The sequence below is a fragment of the Hippocampus zosterae genome, chromosome 4 (assembly GCF_025434085.1).
Source record: "Hippocampus zosterae strain Florida chromosome 4, ASM2543408v3, whole genome shotgun sequence".
Taxonomy (NCBI): domain Eukaryota; kingdom Metazoa; phylum Chordata; class Actinopteri; order Syngnathiformes; family Syngnathidae; genus Hippocampus; species Hippocampus zosterae.
The window spans coordinates 16,512,719-16,532,514 of record NC_067454.1 but is presented as its reverse complement, the minus strand read 5'-3'; the positions used below and the strand labels follow the sequence as shown (position 1 = coordinate 16,532,514).

General features: G+C 40.3%; 3 protein-coding genes and 1 long non-coding RNA gene across 8 annotated transcripts in view; 2 read left to right on the top strand and 2 right to left on the bottom strand.

Moving 5' to 3' along the window:
* ampd3a (adenosine monophosphate deaminase 3a) overlaps positions 1–6,589 on the top strand; it is a 30,506-nt gene extending 23,917 nt beyond the window's left edge. Inside the window, exons 4-15 of the mRNA XM_052063637.1 lie at positions 554–719; positions 789–1,008; positions 1,164–1,293; positions 1,391–1,585; positions 1,660–1,791; positions 2,095–2,258; positions 2,339–2,465; positions 3,244–3,407; positions 3,489–3,609; positions 4,665–4,838; positions 5,064–5,174; positions 5,947–6,589. Of these exons, the coding sequence (XP_051919597.1) occupies positions 554–719; positions 789–1,008; positions 1,164–1,293; positions 1,391–1,585; positions 1,660–1,791; positions 2,095–2,258; positions 2,339–2,465; positions 3,244–3,407; positions 3,489–3,609; positions 4,665–4,838; positions 5,064–5,174; positions 5,947–6,120 (1,878 nt within the window). The 3' untranslated portion in view covers positions 6,121–6,589. The remainder of the gene's footprint in view (positions 1–553; positions 720–788; positions 1,009–1,163; positions 1,294–1,390; positions 1,586–1,659; positions 1,792–2,094; positions 2,259–2,338; positions 2,466–3,243; positions 3,408–3,488; positions 3,610–4,664; positions 4,839–5,063; positions 5,175–5,946) is intronic.
* The window catches only part of lyve1a (lymphatic vessel endothelial hyaluronic receptor 1a), a 105,605-nt gene extending 94,456 nt beyond the window's left edge, over positions 1–11,149 (bottom strand). The window contains exons 1-6 of one of the 2 annotated variants that reach the window (XM_052063674.1): positions 10,975–11,148; positions 10,730–10,907; positions 10,510–10,649; positions 8,941–9,123; positions 8,781–8,853; positions 7,969–8,308 (exon numbers count right to left, since the gene is read on the bottom strand). In XM_052063674.1, coding sequence (XP_051919634.1) covers positions 8,245–8,308; positions 8,781–8,853; positions 8,941–9,123; positions 10,510–10,649; positions 10,730–10,907; positions 10,975–11,059 — 723 coding nt within the window. In that variant the 5' untranslated portion in view covers positions 11,060–11,148 and the 3' untranslated portion in view covers positions 7,969–8,244. Of the gene's footprint in view, positions 1–7,968; positions 8,309–8,780; positions 8,854–8,940; positions 9,124–10,509; positions 10,650–10,729; positions 10,908–10,974 lie in introns of those variants that run through there. The other variant, XM_052063677.1, reaches the window with a different exon arrangement.
* Positions 1–19,796, top strand: part of LOC127599620 (uncharacterized) — a 115,673-nt gene that overhangs the window by 73,057 nt on the left and 22,820 nt on the right. The gene's annotated exons all lie outside the window — the stretch shown is intronic.
* mrvi1 (murine retrovirus integration site 1 homolog) overlaps positions 13,429–19,796 on the bottom strand; it is a 30,933-nt gene continuing 24,565 nt past the window's right edge. For all 4 annotated transcript variants that reach the window (XM_052063582.1, XM_052063586.1, XM_052063584.1 and 1 more), the window contains 4 exons: positions 19,452–19,516; positions 17,389–17,511; positions 16,914–17,045; positions 13,429–15,700 (listed from right to left, as the gene is read on the bottom strand). In XM_052063582.1, the coding sequence (XP_051919542.1) occupies positions 15,541–15,700; positions 16,914–17,045; positions 17,389–17,511; positions 19,452–19,516 (480 nt within the window). In that variant the 3' untranslated portion in view covers positions 13,429–15,540. The remainder of the gene's footprint in view (positions 15,701–16,913; positions 17,046–17,388; positions 17,512–19,451; positions 19,517–19,796) is intronic.

Below are 19,796 nucleotides of genomic sequence, written 5' to 3'. Positions count from 1 at the left end.
AACTCATGCTGTTAAAAATACCTATGTCCATTTTTTTTAAAACATTAATGGGATGTCCGTATTTGGGAAGTGTTTTTCCACAGGACAGCAACCAAATGAATTGGTCAAGCAATTTGAGAAATTCTTTGAGTAAAACCTGTACCTCACTGAGCAGTGAATGCCTGCCAACGTAGCAAATTTTAGGTATTTGAACATTTTCAAAATTTCACCTGTCCAAACATTTTACGAACCCTGAAGAAAATCCAAAATTGCTGGGGCAATGAGGACACGAGTATCTTCAGAGAGCTGATTGGTTAACACATGAGAGCAAACCAATGAGAACTGGTGGAAACAAAAACCTAACGAGCCAGGCAAGACATGAAAAAAGGGACACCAGGAAAATATGGCAACCCCCCCCTCTCAATCAAAGGCAACACAACACAGATCTTGACAGACTATTTCAATATGAACGGTGTCTGAATACTTTTGTTCTTATTGTGTGATCAAGTTATAAACAAAAAAGTCCGAATTCACATGACTACTAACTCATTACTACTGCTCATATTTGATTCAGATCACAGTGGAAGACTATGAACAGGCAGCCAAAAGTCTTCTCAAAGCTCTGCTGATTCGTGAGAATTATTCCAAATTGGCCTACCACCGATTCTGCAGAACTACAGCGCAGTTCCTTCGCAGGGCTGAAAACATCAGATGGAGTGAAGAGGAGGAAGTTCAACCAGGTTTTAAAATTCGTGAGCAAACAAGATGACTCGGATTGGTGGAAGACTAACTTTGTCTTCGGTCTTCAGATATGTGCCCATGTCCAACAGAGGATGAGGATCCATACAGTCTGGAAAACATTCCAGAGAACCTGACATACGAACTACAACTGTTGGATGGAATAGTGCACGTGTATGATAGCGCTGAGGATCTCAGAAAAAATCGTCCACACGACCTTCCTTATCCAAATCTGGAGACCTTTGCCATCGACCTTGGTCATGTGCTGGCAATGATTGCAGATGGACCCACGTAAGTTGCACAACAAACTGACAGCTAATGACCTATGCCAGTTGTATACCAAAAAAAGCATTTCATTGCTTTTGATTATTCTTTCCATTTTTGACACTTTGCAACTTCAAAACCCCCAAATTCCTGAACGTGCCGATTTCTGATTTTTTTTTTAGGAAAACCTACTGTCACAGGCGACTCAATTTCTTGAGTTCCAAATTCCACCTCCATGAAATGCTCAATGAGATGGCTGAGCTCAAGGAACTAAAAAGTGTTCCTCACCGAGATTTCTACAACGTGAGAAAGGTTGATATGCTTCTGAGCGCATGGGCAATGGGACCATTAATCATGCCTTCTTTTGAAAAATAAAAAAATAAAAATAACACTGTTGTTTTTCATACAGGTGGATACACACATTCATGCAGCTGCATGCATGTCTCAGAAGCACCTGCTGACGTTCATTCAGAAAACATACAACACAGATTCGGACCGCGTGGTCATGGAAAACGCTGGGCAGGAGATGACTCTTGAGCAGGTGTTCCACAAGCTCAACATGGACCCCTATGACCTTACTGTGGACTCCCTGGATGTGCATGCTGTAAGGAAGAGAATGTCACGATTTGCCAATATATCTATATTTAAAAAGTTGTGACTGCTCATTAATTTCGACAGGGAAGGCATACATTCCATCGCTTTGATAAATTCAATTCCAAGTATAATCCCGTTGGAGCCAGTGAACTCCGAGAAATCTTTCTCAAAACGGACAACCATCTCAATGGCGAGTATTTTGCTCGCATAATCAAGGTAAATAGAGTCATAGTTGGCGGTTTTGTGCCCGCTTGAATGTTTTAGGGTTACAGGATATTTTGATGAAGTACAATATTTAGAGTGCCTCATTTCCGATGAAGAAACGCAATGTGGTGAAGGAGCAATTTCGACTTGTCTGTGAAGGCACCACTGTATTAACCCTTCCTTGCACCAATAATGATATACTGTAACCTGATAACATGATAAACTGTCCACTGTAGTAAGAGCTGTCCCTGAAAGGGTTAAATATGCAGAGCAGAGCACGTTGTTTTGGTCACATTCCATCTCCACCATGAACAGGAAGTGTCCCATGACTTGGAGGAAAGTAAATACCAGCACGCAGAGCCACGCTTATCCATCTACGGACGCGCTCCAGAGGAGTGGCACAACCTGGCCAAGTGGTTCATTCTCCACAAAGTGTACTCTCCCAACATGAGGTGGATGATTCAAGTGCCGAGAATATAGTGAGTCCTCTTTATTTATCGGACCAATCCCCCAAATTTTCAAAATGTCCTTAATTAGAAAGTATTGTGTTTGTGTCTAGTGACATATTTAAGTCAAAGAAGCTGGTGCCTAATTTTGCCAAGATGCTGCAGAATATATTCCTTCCCCTCTTTGAAGCAACCATCCACCCGCAGAGTCATAAAGAACTTCATGTTTTCCTCAAATATGTAAGTAGTACAATATGCTGTTGGGCATTTTAACATTGCTGTAATAAAAACAAACAAACACGCATTTCCTACCTATCTGCCCAGGGCTTTCAGAATCTGCAGTACTAGATCAAGGCCATTCCACCAAATCAGTGCATAACATTTATCGTAAAAGAAATGTTTATGTCCTATATATTGATCTGACAGCATATTTGATCAAATGAGTTTACAAGATTAAGTTTTACAACTTGGAACATTGGAAAACCGGCTGAACCAATGCCAAATTTGAGAATTTACCATGAAATTTAAATTCTTCAGAAATGTAACATTTTGATATATTGTTGAGTAATTTTTCAATATTTCGGGAAAACAAGGAAAAAAAAACATTTTAACACTCTAAATTGTCCCGAGGTGTGAGTGTGTACGCGCAGATGGTTGTTCGTCTATTTGTGCCCTGCAATTGGCTGGCGACCGGTTCAGGGTGTCCCCCGCCTACTGCTCGAAGACAGCTGGGATAGGCTCCAGCATCCCCTGCGACCCTTGTGAGGATAAAGCGGATTGGAATATGGATGGATTGATATCCACGATGGGTGAACAAGTATGCAAAAGGGAAAAGAGCCAATAAAAAATTCTAAAAATTGAGTTTTTTTTCTTGTATTTCAAAAATATTGAAAGTGTCACACTTCTGTCACACAAATAAAGAAACATGATCTCTTGTAGCCAGTATTTGGGCAGCTCTTGTCATTCACCACAAGGAAATAATCATTTGTACCTGTGACATATGTTTTTCCCTCCACAGGTATCGGGGTTTGACAGTGTAGATGATGAGTCCAAACACAGCGATCACATGTTCTCATTCAGGAGCCCAAAGCCAGAACAGTGGACTGGAGATAAGAACCCTCCATACAGCTACTACGTCTTTCACATGTATGCAAACATCATGGTCCTGAATAATCTCAGAAAGTAAGAGCTTATTCCTCCAGGATCTTGTCGGATAATCAGTGTTGTTGAAAGCATGTAGTTTTAACCTTGTGGGGTCTGCAGGGAACGCGGTCTGAGCACCTTCCAGTTTCGCCCGCACTGTGGAGAAGCAGGCTCTATCACTCATCTGGTCTCTGCCTTCCTCACAGCAGACAACATCTCACATGGGCTCAACTTGAAGAAGGTACTTTACACTGACCTGATGTCTTTTGTTAATCGATGACCCGGAGGGACTAAAATCAGCTGAATGTTATTAACATCATAGCGGCAGTTTAAGGAGTTTTCCAAACTAGCAAAGTCGTCAAATGCTTGTGGGGTTTGTTGGCTTTGGCACTGACCACTCAACTTAACACAAGTGATAACAAGTCAGTGTCCAATGACCCTCCTGAGGACATCTGGATAGCAGGGCCTACATGGTGTGGCATAGCGCAAGCAGCAACTTACCGGTAATAAAACATGTCTGCTTCACACTAAGCAACCGTCAGACCGAGAAACCCCCCGACCAACATTTCAGTCTTATCTGCATTGTCTTGTCTTGTAAGTAATTAATTAAGTAAGTAGTCTGAAAGACTAATATGATTGAGTAAGCACGACTACACCAAGTCCGCAGAAGAGTAAACTACTGACCAATCTTAGCATGCCCTCTAAATCGCAGCGGTGGAAAGAAATATCAAACTTGAAATACAGAAACAGTAATTCCTGAACAAGGGACACGTCAATGCCAAAGCATTGTGCGCACAGAAAATGAGCCAGGAAGTCACCTCGATGCGCTGGAATTCAATACCCCACCTTGGCCTTCGCCATTGCATTGAAGAGGAAGTACTAGGCATGTCCACCATTTAATGGGAGTCAGTGGGTGAAGATGTGTGCGGCCCAAGACCTAAAGCGCGTCATGATTTCAAACAACAGCAAAACAACTTTAGTCATGATAGTGATTATCTAGTTTTTATCGTGCAACTCATAAAATAGATAAACACAATTCAAAATATTATTTGACTGTCAAACTTTGTATCTTTCTCTTAGTTTTCATAAAAAGCAAAGACGGTGACCACCGCCAGTGGTGATGGGGTGCCCTTGCGCCCTCCATTGACCGGTCACCACTGCAGCCTAGCAAACTGACTAAAATAAACAACTTTAACAATCAAGATTAGAAATTAAGCAACAGCTATCAACACAAATTAACTTGCCCCATTTTATAATACATAAAACAGCACATTTGTTTTTATGGCCCCCTTCTAGAGCCCCGTGCTTCAGTATCTGTACTACTTGGCCCAAGTGCCCATTGCGATGTCTCCATTGAGTAACAACAGCCTGTTCTTGGAATACTCGAAAAACCCTCTGCGAGAGTTCCTGCACAAAGGTCTCTGCGTGTCCTTGTCGACAGACGACCCAATGCAGTTCCACTACACTAAGGTAACACCGCAGTAATTGTTTGTATGGGTTCAGGCCTGAATTTCACTGCACAGTGACTCAACTCACTGAAATAAAACTACGGAAGAGTGACATTTGTTGATTGGCTGACATATTTGCGCTATTTGTACTGCTAGTGGGGCGCTCAATGACAACTATTAGAACTGTATAATGTCATTATTTCATAAAAATCTACAACTACTAAAACTGAGCTTCCTGTGTTGACAGGAGCCACTGATGGAGGAATACGCAATAGCAGCTCAGCTGTGGAAGCTCAGCACGTGTGATGTGTGTGAAATAGCCAGAAACAGCGTGCTGCAATGTGGACTCTCTGACAAGGTACAGTTTCAGGTTGAATTCTGTAGCAGGTGTGTCAAACACATTTTTGTAACAAACATTTTGTATGCCTCCAATAGCCCTGTGTTTTTAAAAGTAAAGACAATTTGTAGTGTTGGTATTTTCAGATAAAAACATGAAGTCGATCTGGCCCTCAAGTCTTGACTTTGACACCTAAGCCACGCAGGGTTGCAAAATTATGGGAATTTTCTAACTTGGAAATGATTATTAACAGTAATTTATGGGAATAAATTGGAATAAACCAAAAATTTACAAAATTGAAAGTTGGCTGTTATGACAATAGGGAAATTAAATCAGGGTTTTACGTTGTTTTGTTGGCTGTAATGATGCTGTCTCTTCTTGTTTACATTCACTTTTGTATGAACAGTATAAATAACTTCACTAGACATTCATACATGTATTTGCAAATGTATAATTTCTGCCTAAGGACAGTACATGCATTGCTGCTCATTCCACTCATTTCCATTGCCTGCAGTTGTAAATTTTGCCATACTTTACGTTTAATTTTGCGGTTAGATGAAAAAAGAAGCAAGGTGAACACAAAAGGCCAGCATCGAGCCCAGAGAGCCAAAATATTAGCATTCTTCTCTGCCACTCCCATAAAACCAGAATTTCCCCATTACGCTAGTAATATAGGCTGATTGTATTCTATTTTACTTTAAAACCCTTACCGATTTTCTCAGACTTTGCACTAGACAATAAGCTGTTGACTCGGGAGCCAGAGGAGTGATCGTTTGCTATTGTGAATTTCCAGGACAAGAAGCACTTTTTGGGTGTGGATTACTTGAAAGATGGACCCGAAGGAAATGACATTCGCCGCACCAACGTGGCTCAGATCCGCATGGCCTACCGACATGAAACTCTGTGCAATGAACTCAGTTTCCTTGTGGACGCTGTCAAGTCAGAAGCCATAAATTCTGTTGTGTGAATAAGGTACATTATTCGAGATTACTAAATACTCTCTAACATACACGCACACACACACACACACACACACACACACACACACACACACACACACACACACACACACACACACACACACACACTGCAATGCTCTCACACACTAATAAAATTATTTCAGACACATTACCAATTTGGCGGTGGAGGAGCTCAGAGATGTAAGGTGGGGCGGAACCATTTAAAGATTTGAAAACAAATAGAATCTTAAAAAGAACTCTAAAATGTACAGGAAGTCAGTGAAGGGAACGAGAGTAGGAGTTATGTGCTCCCACTTTCGTTCACCAGTCAAGAGCAGCATTGTGCACCAACTGGAGACGCTTGACAGAGGATTGGCTGGCAAACTAAAGTGCATTACAGTAATCCAGCCGAGATGTGTTGAAGGCATTAATCACGTTTTCAAAGTATCTGAACATACATCTGACCGCATAGCAGTGGAAGAAAATACAATGTTTCCTTAAGCTAGAACCCAAAGGGAGCAGATACGATGAAGAAAGCAGAAGCCCCAGAATTGAACCCTGTGGAACACCATATGACAGTGAGGCAGTGTGGGACTCAGAACAACCAAATTTAACACAAAAAGATCCATCCATCAATTTTTCGATCCATTTTATCCTCACAAGGGGGTGCTGGCGCCTATGCCAGCCGTCTTCGGGCAGTAGGCGGGGGACACCCTGAAACGGTCACCAGCCAATCGCAGAATAAAAGATCTGTTCGCCAGTGGAAGGAATTGCTGATTGGGACCAGTGAGAGATAGGCTTGAAATTAGGGAGTCTGAATCGGGAAGTTGGAAAGTATGACAAGCAGTTTTTCTTTCAAAAGCCTTTTTTGCGCCTCCTTCCAGCAGATAGCGCCCTGTCACGTCCCGTGTTTGCCAGCAGGGGGCGGGCTTTCTCTCCGCCGCCTGCACACCTGTTACTCATTTATGAGTGATTACTATGCCTTTATTGGGACGCTCTGGCAGTCTACTCACTGCCGGGGAATTCCACGCCGCGCCAATACTCTCTCGCTCAAATTTCCTATTCAGATTATTCGTTGCCTCTTAACCTTGTGGCTGTTATTACGCGCCATTGTTCCTCTTGCGTATGACATTTTTATATTGACTAATCAGACCTTCCTTGCCATTTGTTTTCCGCAAGCGTTTTCTGTTGTTCGCTTTATTCGATTCCTGGTCCTTATTTTGACCAGCGTTTTTTGTTATCCTCCCTGTCGGGTATTTTGTGTTCGTTATTAAAGACTCCTTTTGTTATCTGAAAAAATCTCTTTTTGTGTCTGCTATTTCGGGGATCCACTTCCTTATTTTGTTGTGCACGAAGCGATCATTCTATCGCTTCTGGCACAACGTGACACGCCCTTGGCGACTGCCTGGTTCGCGTATGCCCTATGATCATATTTCACAATAATCTGTAAAGAAATTCAGAACTGTACATTTGGGAGCATTTCCATAGTGTGTATGAGAGCATTTCGGTACAGTATTTGGGTAATGTAGGTACAGTATGTAGTATTAAATTTACAACAGTGTCTCATATTGGACCCTTAGTAGAGTACATTATTGTTCTCGACTTTGAGAGTGTCGAGGAGAGAAACCAACTTTACTGCAACAGAATGCAATCTTGAATAAGGCACTATTCACTAAGCAGACAAGAGGGAAAATGTCTTGCATGATTAATTTAATCATAGGCATAAAAAACCATGATAGCAAGGGCAAACACTCCATCCTCACATAAAGCCACACTATATAAACATTTGCACTCCAGACTGTATTGTGTGATGGGGGAATGTGTGAGAGCCCTTTACACAAAACACAAGAAACCTGTTGCGGAAGCTTTTGCCAAGAATTTTAGTTTGTACCAATGTGATTACACACAAACAATGTCTTTAAAGTCTCAATTACTCATATTTATTTGCAATATCAAACTGATGCAAACAAAGATTGTGATTGTTATGGAGAGGCTACCTATTTACTGTACATCCTTCCAAAAAGCTGCTGCCATTAGACATAAAACAATATGCACGGTGCAAAATCAGATGTTGTGTCGCTCTAACACATTAAAGGGGAAATCAGAGAGGTTATAGCTTGTAAGTGATCATTTTAACTTGCAATGACGATGTCTCCATGCTCCTGAGTCACGTCAGCTCTCTGGAAGCGCCTTTTCCTGTTCAGAAATACACCGTCACATTAAATGCCTGATACCGATAGCAAATACAGTCATTGTATAATATCATCAGATCATATAATAAAACCATCAGAGTAGAAGACAACATTGTTTTGATCCGAGAAGAAAACAGCAGTCTCGGTCTGTCTCTGAGACAAACCCAACACATCAAACAGTAACAATGCGCCAATGCTTCTTTATACCAAAACAAAGGAAAGACATGATATTTTGGTTATTTATAGCAGAGTATGGTATAATGTTAATGGTCCGGCCCACTTGACATCTACCGAGTCCGTATGTGGTCCGCAATGTCACCCCTGGTTTAGACAAAAGTAGTTATCACCATCTTGTGGCTTCTATAGACAATCACAAACTCTTTTAGTTGGTTGAGTCCATTACTTGTGGACTTCCGCTATTTAGTACTTCTAGAGACTAAGCTGAAAAATTATTTCTCGATGATAAGGCAACTTACATTTTGATGTATGCAAGGACGGCTATTGCAACAAGGAGAACAGCACATGCGGAGGTGATGAGCACCACTTTCCCTGGAACAATGACACATGACAGGTACATTGGTCCCCATGCGGGACTTAACAATCGTGAGTTTTGTGTAATGGAGACAAGTGACAAACCTTTCCCAGAGCTCTGTTCATCGCCGGCTAAACGGGCGAGCTGTGCCCCATCCAGACTGTCCAGCAACGTGAGGTCGGAGGTCAAAGAAAGATTGAAAATAAAGAGAGAGGCAGTAGGAATTGGGGCATCATCCAACTTGGAAATCATGGTCGTCATTTCTTCTTCGGGTTGAGCTGTGTAATCTGTATATGACAAAAACACAAGGAGAGATGTATTACATAAAGTACATATCGCTATAGTGATGTTCAGGCTTTTGTTATGGTTGTCAAATGATAAAGATATGGTAATACATATGAGTTTAGTATTGAATTTGCAAAACATATCAGTATTGCATGTGATATTAAGTTGCAAATTTATATATGGACAACTTCCTAAAATGATCTAAGTGAGTCAAAATTTTCCCAAAATGCACTGCCTAAACCACCTAAAAAGTGAGACAGGAATCGTATTGCCAAAAATGTAAATTATTTCAGATCACCGCATGAACACTTGCACTGAGTATAGGAAATACAATTAAATTGCGTGGCACATGAAAGTAAAATAAAACTGCAGCTAAACAATTATTTAAAAACAAACATTCCTTGAAGATTGAATGAACTGAACTTAAAAGTTCAATAAAACTGTACTGTGCTTGTGCAGCGATCCGATTACGTCCATCCTCAGTTGAGCTGCTCATGCAATTCTACTTCTGAATTTACATTATATATTATTGTATTTAGTATTTGGTTCAATTTTTGGTGTTTTCTGGAAAAAAAATAGCATGTGTGTTTCAACAACCCTTAAAAAGAAAGTGATGTTCCATTTTGCTGCAACTGTTTAACAACATGTTTACGCTTGCGGTTGCAATTTGCAGTGTTGTGCTGCCTGTTACGGAGAACTGATTTGAATGTTTTGGTTACTAAAGTCTTAACACTCATTTAAACCTATATATATTTTTTGTCTATTCTTGTCTGCACAACTAATTTTATTCTGTTATACGCATAAGAAAAAAAAAGCAAAGTAATCTGAAATGAAAAAAGCATACATTGGAATAGAACTAGCTGATAATAAAATAACAAAATAATACTTCCAAGTCTATTGACTTGGAAGTACCGTACTTTACTTTTACTGTAATATGAATTTTAGTTGTCAACCAGTTGATTGTGGCATCTCTATAAGCCTTTCTTTTTTGTTGAACATAGAAAATACAACTGCATGGGAGCAGTTAACATTACCCCCAAAAAAACCCCAAAAAACCCTGACATTTTTGTGTCAAACAACCACAATAATATACATCAAATTGGAAAGCATGTGAATATTTTAAGTCAAGTCACGTTTATTTATATACTCCTTAAGCACAAAAAAGTTTCAAAGAGTTTCTCATGCCCGCAGCTGACAAATATTAACCACATCCCCTGATCTTGATCCGCAGGGCGGCAAGGAAAAATAAAAATCTTTAGTTTAAATATGTAGAATTAAAATAATCCATATTAAAGCCCTTCATGATGCTGGATTCTTATTTTTATGATGGATTGTCTAACGGTGTTAAATGATGCTCGGTGCACTCTTAAATGACAAATAAATCCTACCTGATTGGTTGAAGCAAAACACATCAAACTTTTTGTCCAGTGCAGCTCGCCATGAGACCAAGCCGGTCTGGTTTTGGCCGCAGATTGACAGCGCCTTGATGCGGGGGACGACTGCATAATGCTCATCAATCCAGCCAAACCTTTAGTAAAAAAAATAATCCTGAAAGAATATGCATTTTTTTCTTGGGTAAATTTCACTTTTTGTGTGTTTTGGTCTTACCTGCATGTTTCGAAACCCCTATTGAGGGCTTCGGTGACTTGGTCTTTGGAAGCGAGGTTGAGTCCAAGATTAGTACAAATGTCTCGCGCTTCGGTGACATTGAAGCCGTACTCGGGCTGGCTTTCGTCATTCAGAAAGCTGAGTTGGATCACTCCGGCAATGCTCTTTGCCGGAAAAACTGTCAACAGCATACGCAATGTTACTTTTGGAAGCGCAAAGACCGTATGAAATAGGAAAAGCTTTACCTCTCAGGTTGATTGTGATTGTCTCCTGAGAGAAGGCCATCGTGATAGACAGCGCTACGGCGACAGAAAGCAAAATGCTCTTCATGGCTTCTGGCGGTTGAGACGAATGAATGCGTGTACAGTGTTGAGCACTCTGTGTGCGTCTGGGTTAAATAGAGGAGATTTGCTCTCATTGGGCTGTGTGGACTCTTTGCCCATTGCCAGAACGGAAAGGAAGGGGAAGTGGGAAGTCAGGTCAAAGGATTGAGCGTAAGGCCCACGAGACCAGCAGATAAAACATATTGAAAGGACACTGAAATTCAAGAGCAGGCAAAAGAAGCTCAACACACGCTGCAGCCCGGACTTGGAGTCACTGTTTCTCAACTAGAAGCCATTCTACTCACCACGTGAGTTCTCCTCCTGCATACTCACAGGTGTTTACATCCCAACACAAGCTAACACGAACGCAGCACTACAAACGCTGGCTGACCCAAGTAAACAAAGTTGAGCTAAAGCATCCAGAGTCACCCCTTACCATTTTGGGTGATTTGAACCCTTTTAATGCACCCTGTAACCTGATAACATGATAAGCTGTCCACTGTAGTAACCAGAGTCCCTGAAAGGGTTAATAGAGCACAACTTAACCATGAACTTCCCAGACATAAGCATCACGGTGATTGTTTCACCAGAGAAGGCAAAAATCTGGACCATTGTTACACCACGTTTAAAGATTCAAACCGATCTGCTGCCCATGCAGCACTGGGCTTTTCTGACCACTGTTTAATACACTTCATCCCTAAATACTCTCAAATGTGTATATCCGGTTGTCAAGACTGTGACAGAGAGGTGGATCGATGAAGCAAAGCTGGCATTGCAAGAATGATCGGACTGCACTGACTGGGGCATCTTTGAAACTTCAAACTGGCAGCCTGGATGAATACACAAGACACTGTAACATCATACATCAGTTGCTGTGAGAACATGTGTGTACGAACAAAGTCTTTCCGCTCCTTCAACAATAACAAGCCATGGTTCAATGCCAAACTCAGGAAACTTTGAAAAGCGAAAGAAACTGCCTTCAGAAGTGTACTGCCTTCACTGTACAAACTCGCCCGAAACCAAATGACAAAAGAAATTAACATCGATAAGAGAAGCTATGCAGAAAGGCAGACAAAATAGTTTTCTGCGAACGACACGGCTCCCAAGCAGTGAACAATACGGGACTGCTTCAATACGGACTGCTGTAACATCCCAGTAAAGCAGTTAAGATCACAAATCTAGGGCAAATGCAACAGTACTTATGCAAAATACTGTACATGAGGTTTCACGGACTGTCCCACAATAACACATTCAGTGTGACTGACACTTGATATTATGCGTATGGTCCAAATGATTTCCTCCCGTGGGAGCTTTCCAAAGTCCATGAACATGCCCGTGATCTCAGGATCCTCCCATGATCCTGCTTCCACAAAAACACCTCCCCGCATGTCACGGCAACACGGGAAATGACGCAGGTACAGAACTCTTGTGGTTGATCCTTCACCAGTAAGAGCCCCCCCCCCCACACACTTTATTTGTCATCAAACATCATGGAAACTAAGTTAAAAGGAACAGTAGTTCCAAGATCGGGACTAATTACAATGAAGTATAAAATTGTCTTTTTTATGGGCAAAATAAATAAATTAAAAATTAAAAGCCTTTTCGTCATCTTAAAGCAGAAGAGGACAGTGATCGACTTTTTCATAACACTGCGTAGGGAGTTGAAAACGGTGGACAAGATCGGTCTAATTTTAAGGGATCGGTGGATCACCGATCTCCTGAAAAAAGATCTGCGCCGATACTAATCGCGGAACATCGATCGGTGCACACCTAATTGATACCTGCAGAGACATTGTCTAGAAAGACATGTGCGAACAAAACTTGAAGAAGCATTGTTAACAAACCGTGAAATTACTGTCATTTTTTTTCCTGGCAGTTCTCATCTGCCCGTCATGCAATTGGCACCCCGCTGCATCTACAGATACAGTATCTTGCTTCGTCTCGCTGCAAAGTGATAATACAATTTCAGAGGGAGGGGAAATCTTTGAAGAGGTTAAACTTAACAAGGTCTTTGCTTGGACCTCCAATGACAAGTTTATGTGATTTTCACCCAAATTTGTTTATTCCAGGATTTTTAAATCAAGATTTACAGTATACATGTCCTCATATGCCCTCCACTTTGCCCCACCTTTCTTGTCTTACTTTCGCTGACAGTCCTGAGTTTTGTATTGTTTGTAGCATGAATTCATCAACTGACCCTGCCATTTTACAGAATGTTATCTGGAGCACGATTTCATGGCTAAGCACAATAACATCCTGCAGCCCCAGCTGCTTGCCTGCTTATTCCACTAACAATACACCATGTGTGTGTGTGAGCTGCAAGCATTCTATTCACATCATAATCACATTTCTTAATAAAACGGACAGTCTAATTGATCGATTTGACAAACCTTTATTTCAAGGTGAAGTGGCAGAGCAAATCCCTGCAAGGAGTTGACACCACAAATAGGCACACGTGTAAAGACAGTCAAAAATAAACAGTGTGCAACATTTTCAGTGCCCCGAAGACACAATCCAAAATGGCACAAATGACTAATTGATTGCAAAACGTATTGCACTCTGCAAACCACAATGGAACCTGCAAAGTCTAAAAGAAGCCCTTCCTGACTGACTTCTAAATTGTCCTAATTTCAAAGCATTTTGACCATTAAAAACAATGGAAAGTAACATCATTTGTTAAGGCTTAGATCTATCACTGTCATAAAACCTTCATTCATTGCAGTAGTGTCTTGAGATACAAGTGACCACATAGCTTTGCCTCAGGAAAATCAGCTTAGCTTAATGCTAACACGCAATGCTAAATGTGACAGACATCCTAACAAATAGCATTAATAGTAGTGCTGTTATAAGAACCCTTGAAGCAACGGGTACTGGAACACAAGCTGTACAGCAAACACACTTAGACATACAATTTTACAAAGCTCATAGGCATGTATTCTTTATCCTCTGCGAAAAACAATATTACAACGGCCTGACCGATTGACTGACTGCTTCAACTGGCCCAAATCAGCTCTTAATATCGGATCATCAAAAACTGTTTTGTCATGCTCTTTTAGGGAAGATGAAAATGTAATTTCCATTCATTTCAATGGTGAAAGTGTTTTGAATTACCGGTATAAGGGTGGTCACAGAATGAATTCAAATACTTGTATCTCAAGGCACCACTATACAGGCAATATTTTAAGTAACATTTTAACATTCCTGAATGTCATATACGTATAATGATAACTATCATTAAGAAAACTAAAAAAAAGCAAAACTACTTGTGCTTTGTACACGATTGACAGACACAGAGGGACGCTGTCACGTTGTAGCATTTTATAGCTACAGCTGGAATTAAGTGCTTTGTAGTCATAAGTGGGTTTATGTTAGAATGTGCTCAATAGATTTGTTGAAATCTTGTGTAATGTCACATACGTTGAAGAAATGACCCCCACAAAGTTGCGGTTGAACTCCAAATTTGACCACTTATGGGATGCCAAACTCATTTTCACGTTGTATTTGTTTTTTCTTTGAAAGCCATTCTGACTGTGAATATACAGTATATGCAAAATGGCCTCGTCATATAATAACAAATGCACAACCATCAAGATCAATACAAATGGTTTGTTTAACAAACGACGGTTGGCAAAAATGCTTGCATTAGCCGAACATTATTGAAAGTGAAGACAATTTGTTATTGATCCACTGCGAACTGTTGTCGACTGGGCTAAGTCCATGTTTGCAGTTTTTAATTGAAGTACAGAACAGAATACAGAAAAGGCATCACTTTCAGATTGAATACTGATCTAAATCAAGGTTTAGTTTCATTCTGTTTAATCTGTAGAGGGTATTACATTATTTCATTCACTGCCTTCTCTGATTCATTGTGCAACAAAAGTGAAGTTCGATTGATAAACTGTCAAAATAGAAATCAGTTTTATTGCTAAATGACAAAAATGGAGTTGGCCCACTCTCATTCTTAGTGGCTCAATTTTAGTACAGATTTTAGCAAGAAACCAGACAGATCCCGATTTTTAGAAACCTAAAAAATAATTCAAATGTGCAAATATCTTGCCAAATAGAACAGCAGTAACTTGATTTTATTTTTCACAATGTTTCAGAATTGAACATATTTAAATACACTTTATATAAATAACCATATAACCATAACATACATATTCCATATCTTCTATGTATCAGCTGGTACTCAAGGTCATTCAAAAGAAAAAAAAATCTATTGGACCTGAGAAATACGTTATACTTTTACATGGTTGCAGGTTAATGATTGATATCCAAAGTGCCATTTTTATCATCTTAACATGTACCACAATGTTAATTGGTCCCTCAGTAGAAGTGAACAAGTAGTAACTGTAACAAACATTATACATAAGGCTGCTGAAAACTCTTTGTTAACTGCATTCAGCTATATTCCACTCAGGAGTAAATTGACTGAGACGTGAGTGTCTGTGAAGCAATTCTTTGGTTCTTATTAAAGTGCTGATGCTCTTATGAGTCATCACGCTTGTTGTACCCAGAGAAGAATGTTAAAATACTGATAACGAGACACATCACCAGAAAAATCATTAGCGCCATCCAGAGAAGCCGTTTGCGCCACGAAATCTTGGGGCGAATGCGACTAAGAAGAAGTAAGACCTCCTCCATCCTCCTGTGAAGAAAAAAAAATACCAAAACACAAAAGTATGAGTTGGCTGTTCTCAACCACCTTCGGAGGTATCAGGCCAAATAGTCCGCATCTGATTCCCTGGTGTGATGTACTGCACAAGCTCTGAGGTTGTTTTACACAGCCTGCACCCGTGCCCTTTTCTGATGTGGGAGGCCCCAGCCTCTATTTACTTTATCTTGTGTTTAGGGCCTTTTCTTGTCCGGCCATAATTAGTGCCTCTTTGCTGTTTTTCAATCCAACATTTTCCAGCCAGTGGTTATAGTTTCTTGATGTCAATGCCTTCTTCAATTTGGTAGTGGTACACCCCATGCATCAGCTTGTCTTTTCATGACAGTCCAACTGGCTCCTTCTTCTAGCTGTGCTACTGTTGCATGAGGCACTAAGCAGGATATCCCTGGGTACCATCATCTTGATGTTGTCTTGGAGGCTTGTTTTTTTTAGTATCAGCAAATTCCCTGTCAAATCGCAGGAAATTGGCACCCTTGCAAAATGTTTGTGTGTTTGTGAAAAGTTTCCTGACAGTCCTGTTGTGGTTTTTTTGTTGTTGTTGTACTTTTGCAGTCAAATGTCTGGAAACTGACTCCCTGTAAAATTGCTCTTTCCCCTTTTGGCCCTTGGTATGTTTGGGGTAGATTGTCCAACAGTTCAGGGACTCATTTTCACTTTTCACTATTAAATGGCCGAAAATCAAAATCAACATTTTCTTTTGTCATTTGCCAATCATGTCAGGACCGCCTGTGTTTTAGTGAAAGGTTTCCCAACAGTCCTGGACATCAGGTGACATCAAAATTAATGGACGTCATCTTTTAATTCCCTTCAGTTCAATCAAGACAAATCTTTACTTAGAGTAACAAGTACACAATGTAAATAGTGAGAACAAAGAATGGGAACAACAGTCAGCACAGAATTTACTCAGTAATTGCACATGGAATTTAGGCTAATGTTTAAAATTGCAAAAATACTACCAAAAAAAAAATCCAAAATATTAATTGCAAGCATACTGAAATACTAAATATCTGGAGCAGCATAATATGATATTTATGGATATTTACAAGCAATTCCAACATTGAAAATTAAAGTGAGCCATAAAATTGTGTCAGAAATGAAATTGTTTCTCATTTACACATGAGATTTTTTTGTGTACTGTATACTGTACATCATCTTAAAAGGTACTGTGTTGTACTGTGTGCCATACCGACTTGCTTTGATTTTCTTTCCACTTTCTTCATCCCTTATCTTTGAGTCCAGCAACTTTTCTGCAGCTTCATTCTCCACTTCATGCTTTTCCTCCTGGATTGCTTTATTTTGCTTTAGCCCTTCTTGGTAGCTGCAGTGAACAATCCCATATAATCCCATTAATCAACAGAAGTACAATATTACAGGAAAAAAAATTGACAGTTAAGACAGGTTTTATAGTGGCCACTGACGGACCGTGGAAAATATTATTATTATTTCCTATGTAGGAAAAAAAAAGGGTCATTAACATTCTGTAATGAACCGTTTGTCCTCACAGGTTACACTGTATCATTTCAACAAAAAAAAAAAGGATGATATCTTAGTCCACGTAAATTTAATCTTAAATGTTATGTTGATTTGGGACGAACAGCCATAATGGCTCTGGTGTGTTTATTTATCACAGACGTTGCATGTGCATAGAGAAGAGGCCTCACCCTTTATTGTACGCCACTTCCTCAATCTTTGCCTTGAGCTCTGCCCTGATTTCCGCTCTGATCTCCTCCAAGTTGACAGCGGGCTTGGCTGGCTCTCCTTCCTGCTCCGACGCGCTCTTTCCACTGCATTGTTTTGCATAGGAAAGCACAGCTAGGCCTCGGCTACATAGTGGCAATCATTTTGAAAGTACGTCAATCACACCATAAACATGATTAACTGCAACACTGGCACTCCCAAAGAAAAAAACACAAAAGGCCTGATCTACTAAGATCCCAACAAGCATGCGTTAAATACCGCGTTCACTATTCAGTGGATGCTTTGCATGAGATGTACTAGGCTCGTCACACACTAGAGAGTCCACAACTTTTCACCGCACACCAATCAGTTGAGCACTGCATATCTATCTGTGCCCCTTCTCTGATTGTGAGGCTCCACATACAGTAATACTGGACGGTATTTTACTGAACCACAAAAACATTGTGGAATTGTCAAGGATGAAGCCGATTCCCATATAGACGGTCAACTGGTGACAATTAAGGCGAGAATGTGGATATTTCGAGAGGCTGTTGGTCATGAGTGCCTCATTCACTGACTGCACACTTGCATTCTCCTTTGCTTTCTTACAACTATAGAGGATTAGGATAGTTACTTTTAAAATGCATGTAGTTACTAAATACCTGTTAAAAAAGGGAGTTTGTAACTTAATCCAACCGCCATAATATTAAAGTAAGTAATTTCCCATTGTTTTACTGTGGATGTTCTGAAAAGGACTTTGTTACACCTGTAGCTGTTGTGAAAACACTATCGAAATAAAGATGTATTGTATTGTACTTGTGAGTTACCCCAAATACTGTACTATCCTTTCAAAATATGCAAATGAAGACAAAATATAAATATTGCTACAAAATACATTTGTGTACAGTGGACCGCCTATTTGGGGTATAAGGACAGGGCCAGCCCGCAAGCAGCAAAAAATAAGGGTCAGTGATTCTCAACCAGTGTGCCACTGTTGGGGCACATTAATGTAATAGCGCTTGTATGTCATGGGAAATTCTCAAATGTCATTTGATTGACCGATTTTTTTTTAAATTTACTTATAACATGTAATGTATTTTCGTTTATCTATCTCTGCCAGCATCTTACTGAGGCGGAACAAATTAATCTTCTATTAAATGGCAGATACTATATAATTGACGTGTATCCACCGACATGACATTTTTGTTTAAAATGTGTACCATGGCTCAATAAACATTGGGAATCACCGAGGTAGATAGTTTGGTGCAGATGGATTAAAGGCCATGTCAAGCAATTGCTGAAAACGGCTCGGTGAGATGCCAGTACCAATTGTCACAGTGCACAGAAATTACCCAGATGCAAGGGAACGTTAAGAGGAATTTTGTCTTAGGTGATGGGGCATGACTCCTTATGACTAACTCCAAGCCATCCCTGAGATTAGAACATTCGGAAACTCCAAAACTCTGTCGAATAGGCAATATGTTTAAATATTTTGTCTTTTTTCCTGGGATTTCAAAAAAAGTGCACCTGCCTTTAGATGACTCATTTGACGCAAAATCAGTTTCCACTCGACTAATCACATTGCGCATGGAAAATTACGAGTAAATTAGGCCCACAGTGCGAAAAAATGGTGGAAGCAAGTTGTTTGTTATTCTTTTTCTCTGTCTTTGGCATAACACTGAGCTCTCTCCGTAACCAGGATACGACTATAGCACTGAGTCTGCACTTGGTCAAAAGCTTGTGGTTAGATTATGAGCCTGGAGAGCAACTTCAGTGACATTTGATGATATTCTTCCACTTCCACATTTCTCAAGCTTTGCCGCACTCTAACACATCCTCTAGGTCACACAAACAAGATAAAAGTTCCCACTGTCACATAAAATGCTTTTTCAGGCATTTTTGAGCCATTGTTTGAAAGAATGATCAGTGACCTCAGGAATCAACTGGTGCGTGTGTGTGCGTGTGTGTGTGTGTGTGTGTGTGTGTGTGTGTGTGTGTGTGTGTGTGTGTGTGTGTGTGTGTGAAAAGTCTAACAAAAAAACCTTACCACTCTGTTGTCGCCTGTTGTGTCGACTCTGGTGAGGAGTTTCCTTTCACATCACTCGCTTCACTCTGCCAGGATGGGAGTAGTCATAAAATTGTTAAAACATCCTGTAATCTCAATTTGACACAATTTCAAATTTCTCGACGGCCAATGCAGATGTTCATCCATCAAAATAAACAGCAATGTTTAAGCCAGTGGTTTTTCAGTGGGAGGACTCAGAAGGGCTAATAAAAAACACAAAAGTGATTGTGTGTGTTGTTTTGGATTCATGCCGCCAAGTGTGTGTCTGTCTGATTTTGTCTGTTGAATTTCCCCGTCCTTTCTCTGTAAGGTTGGGTATCATCTCTT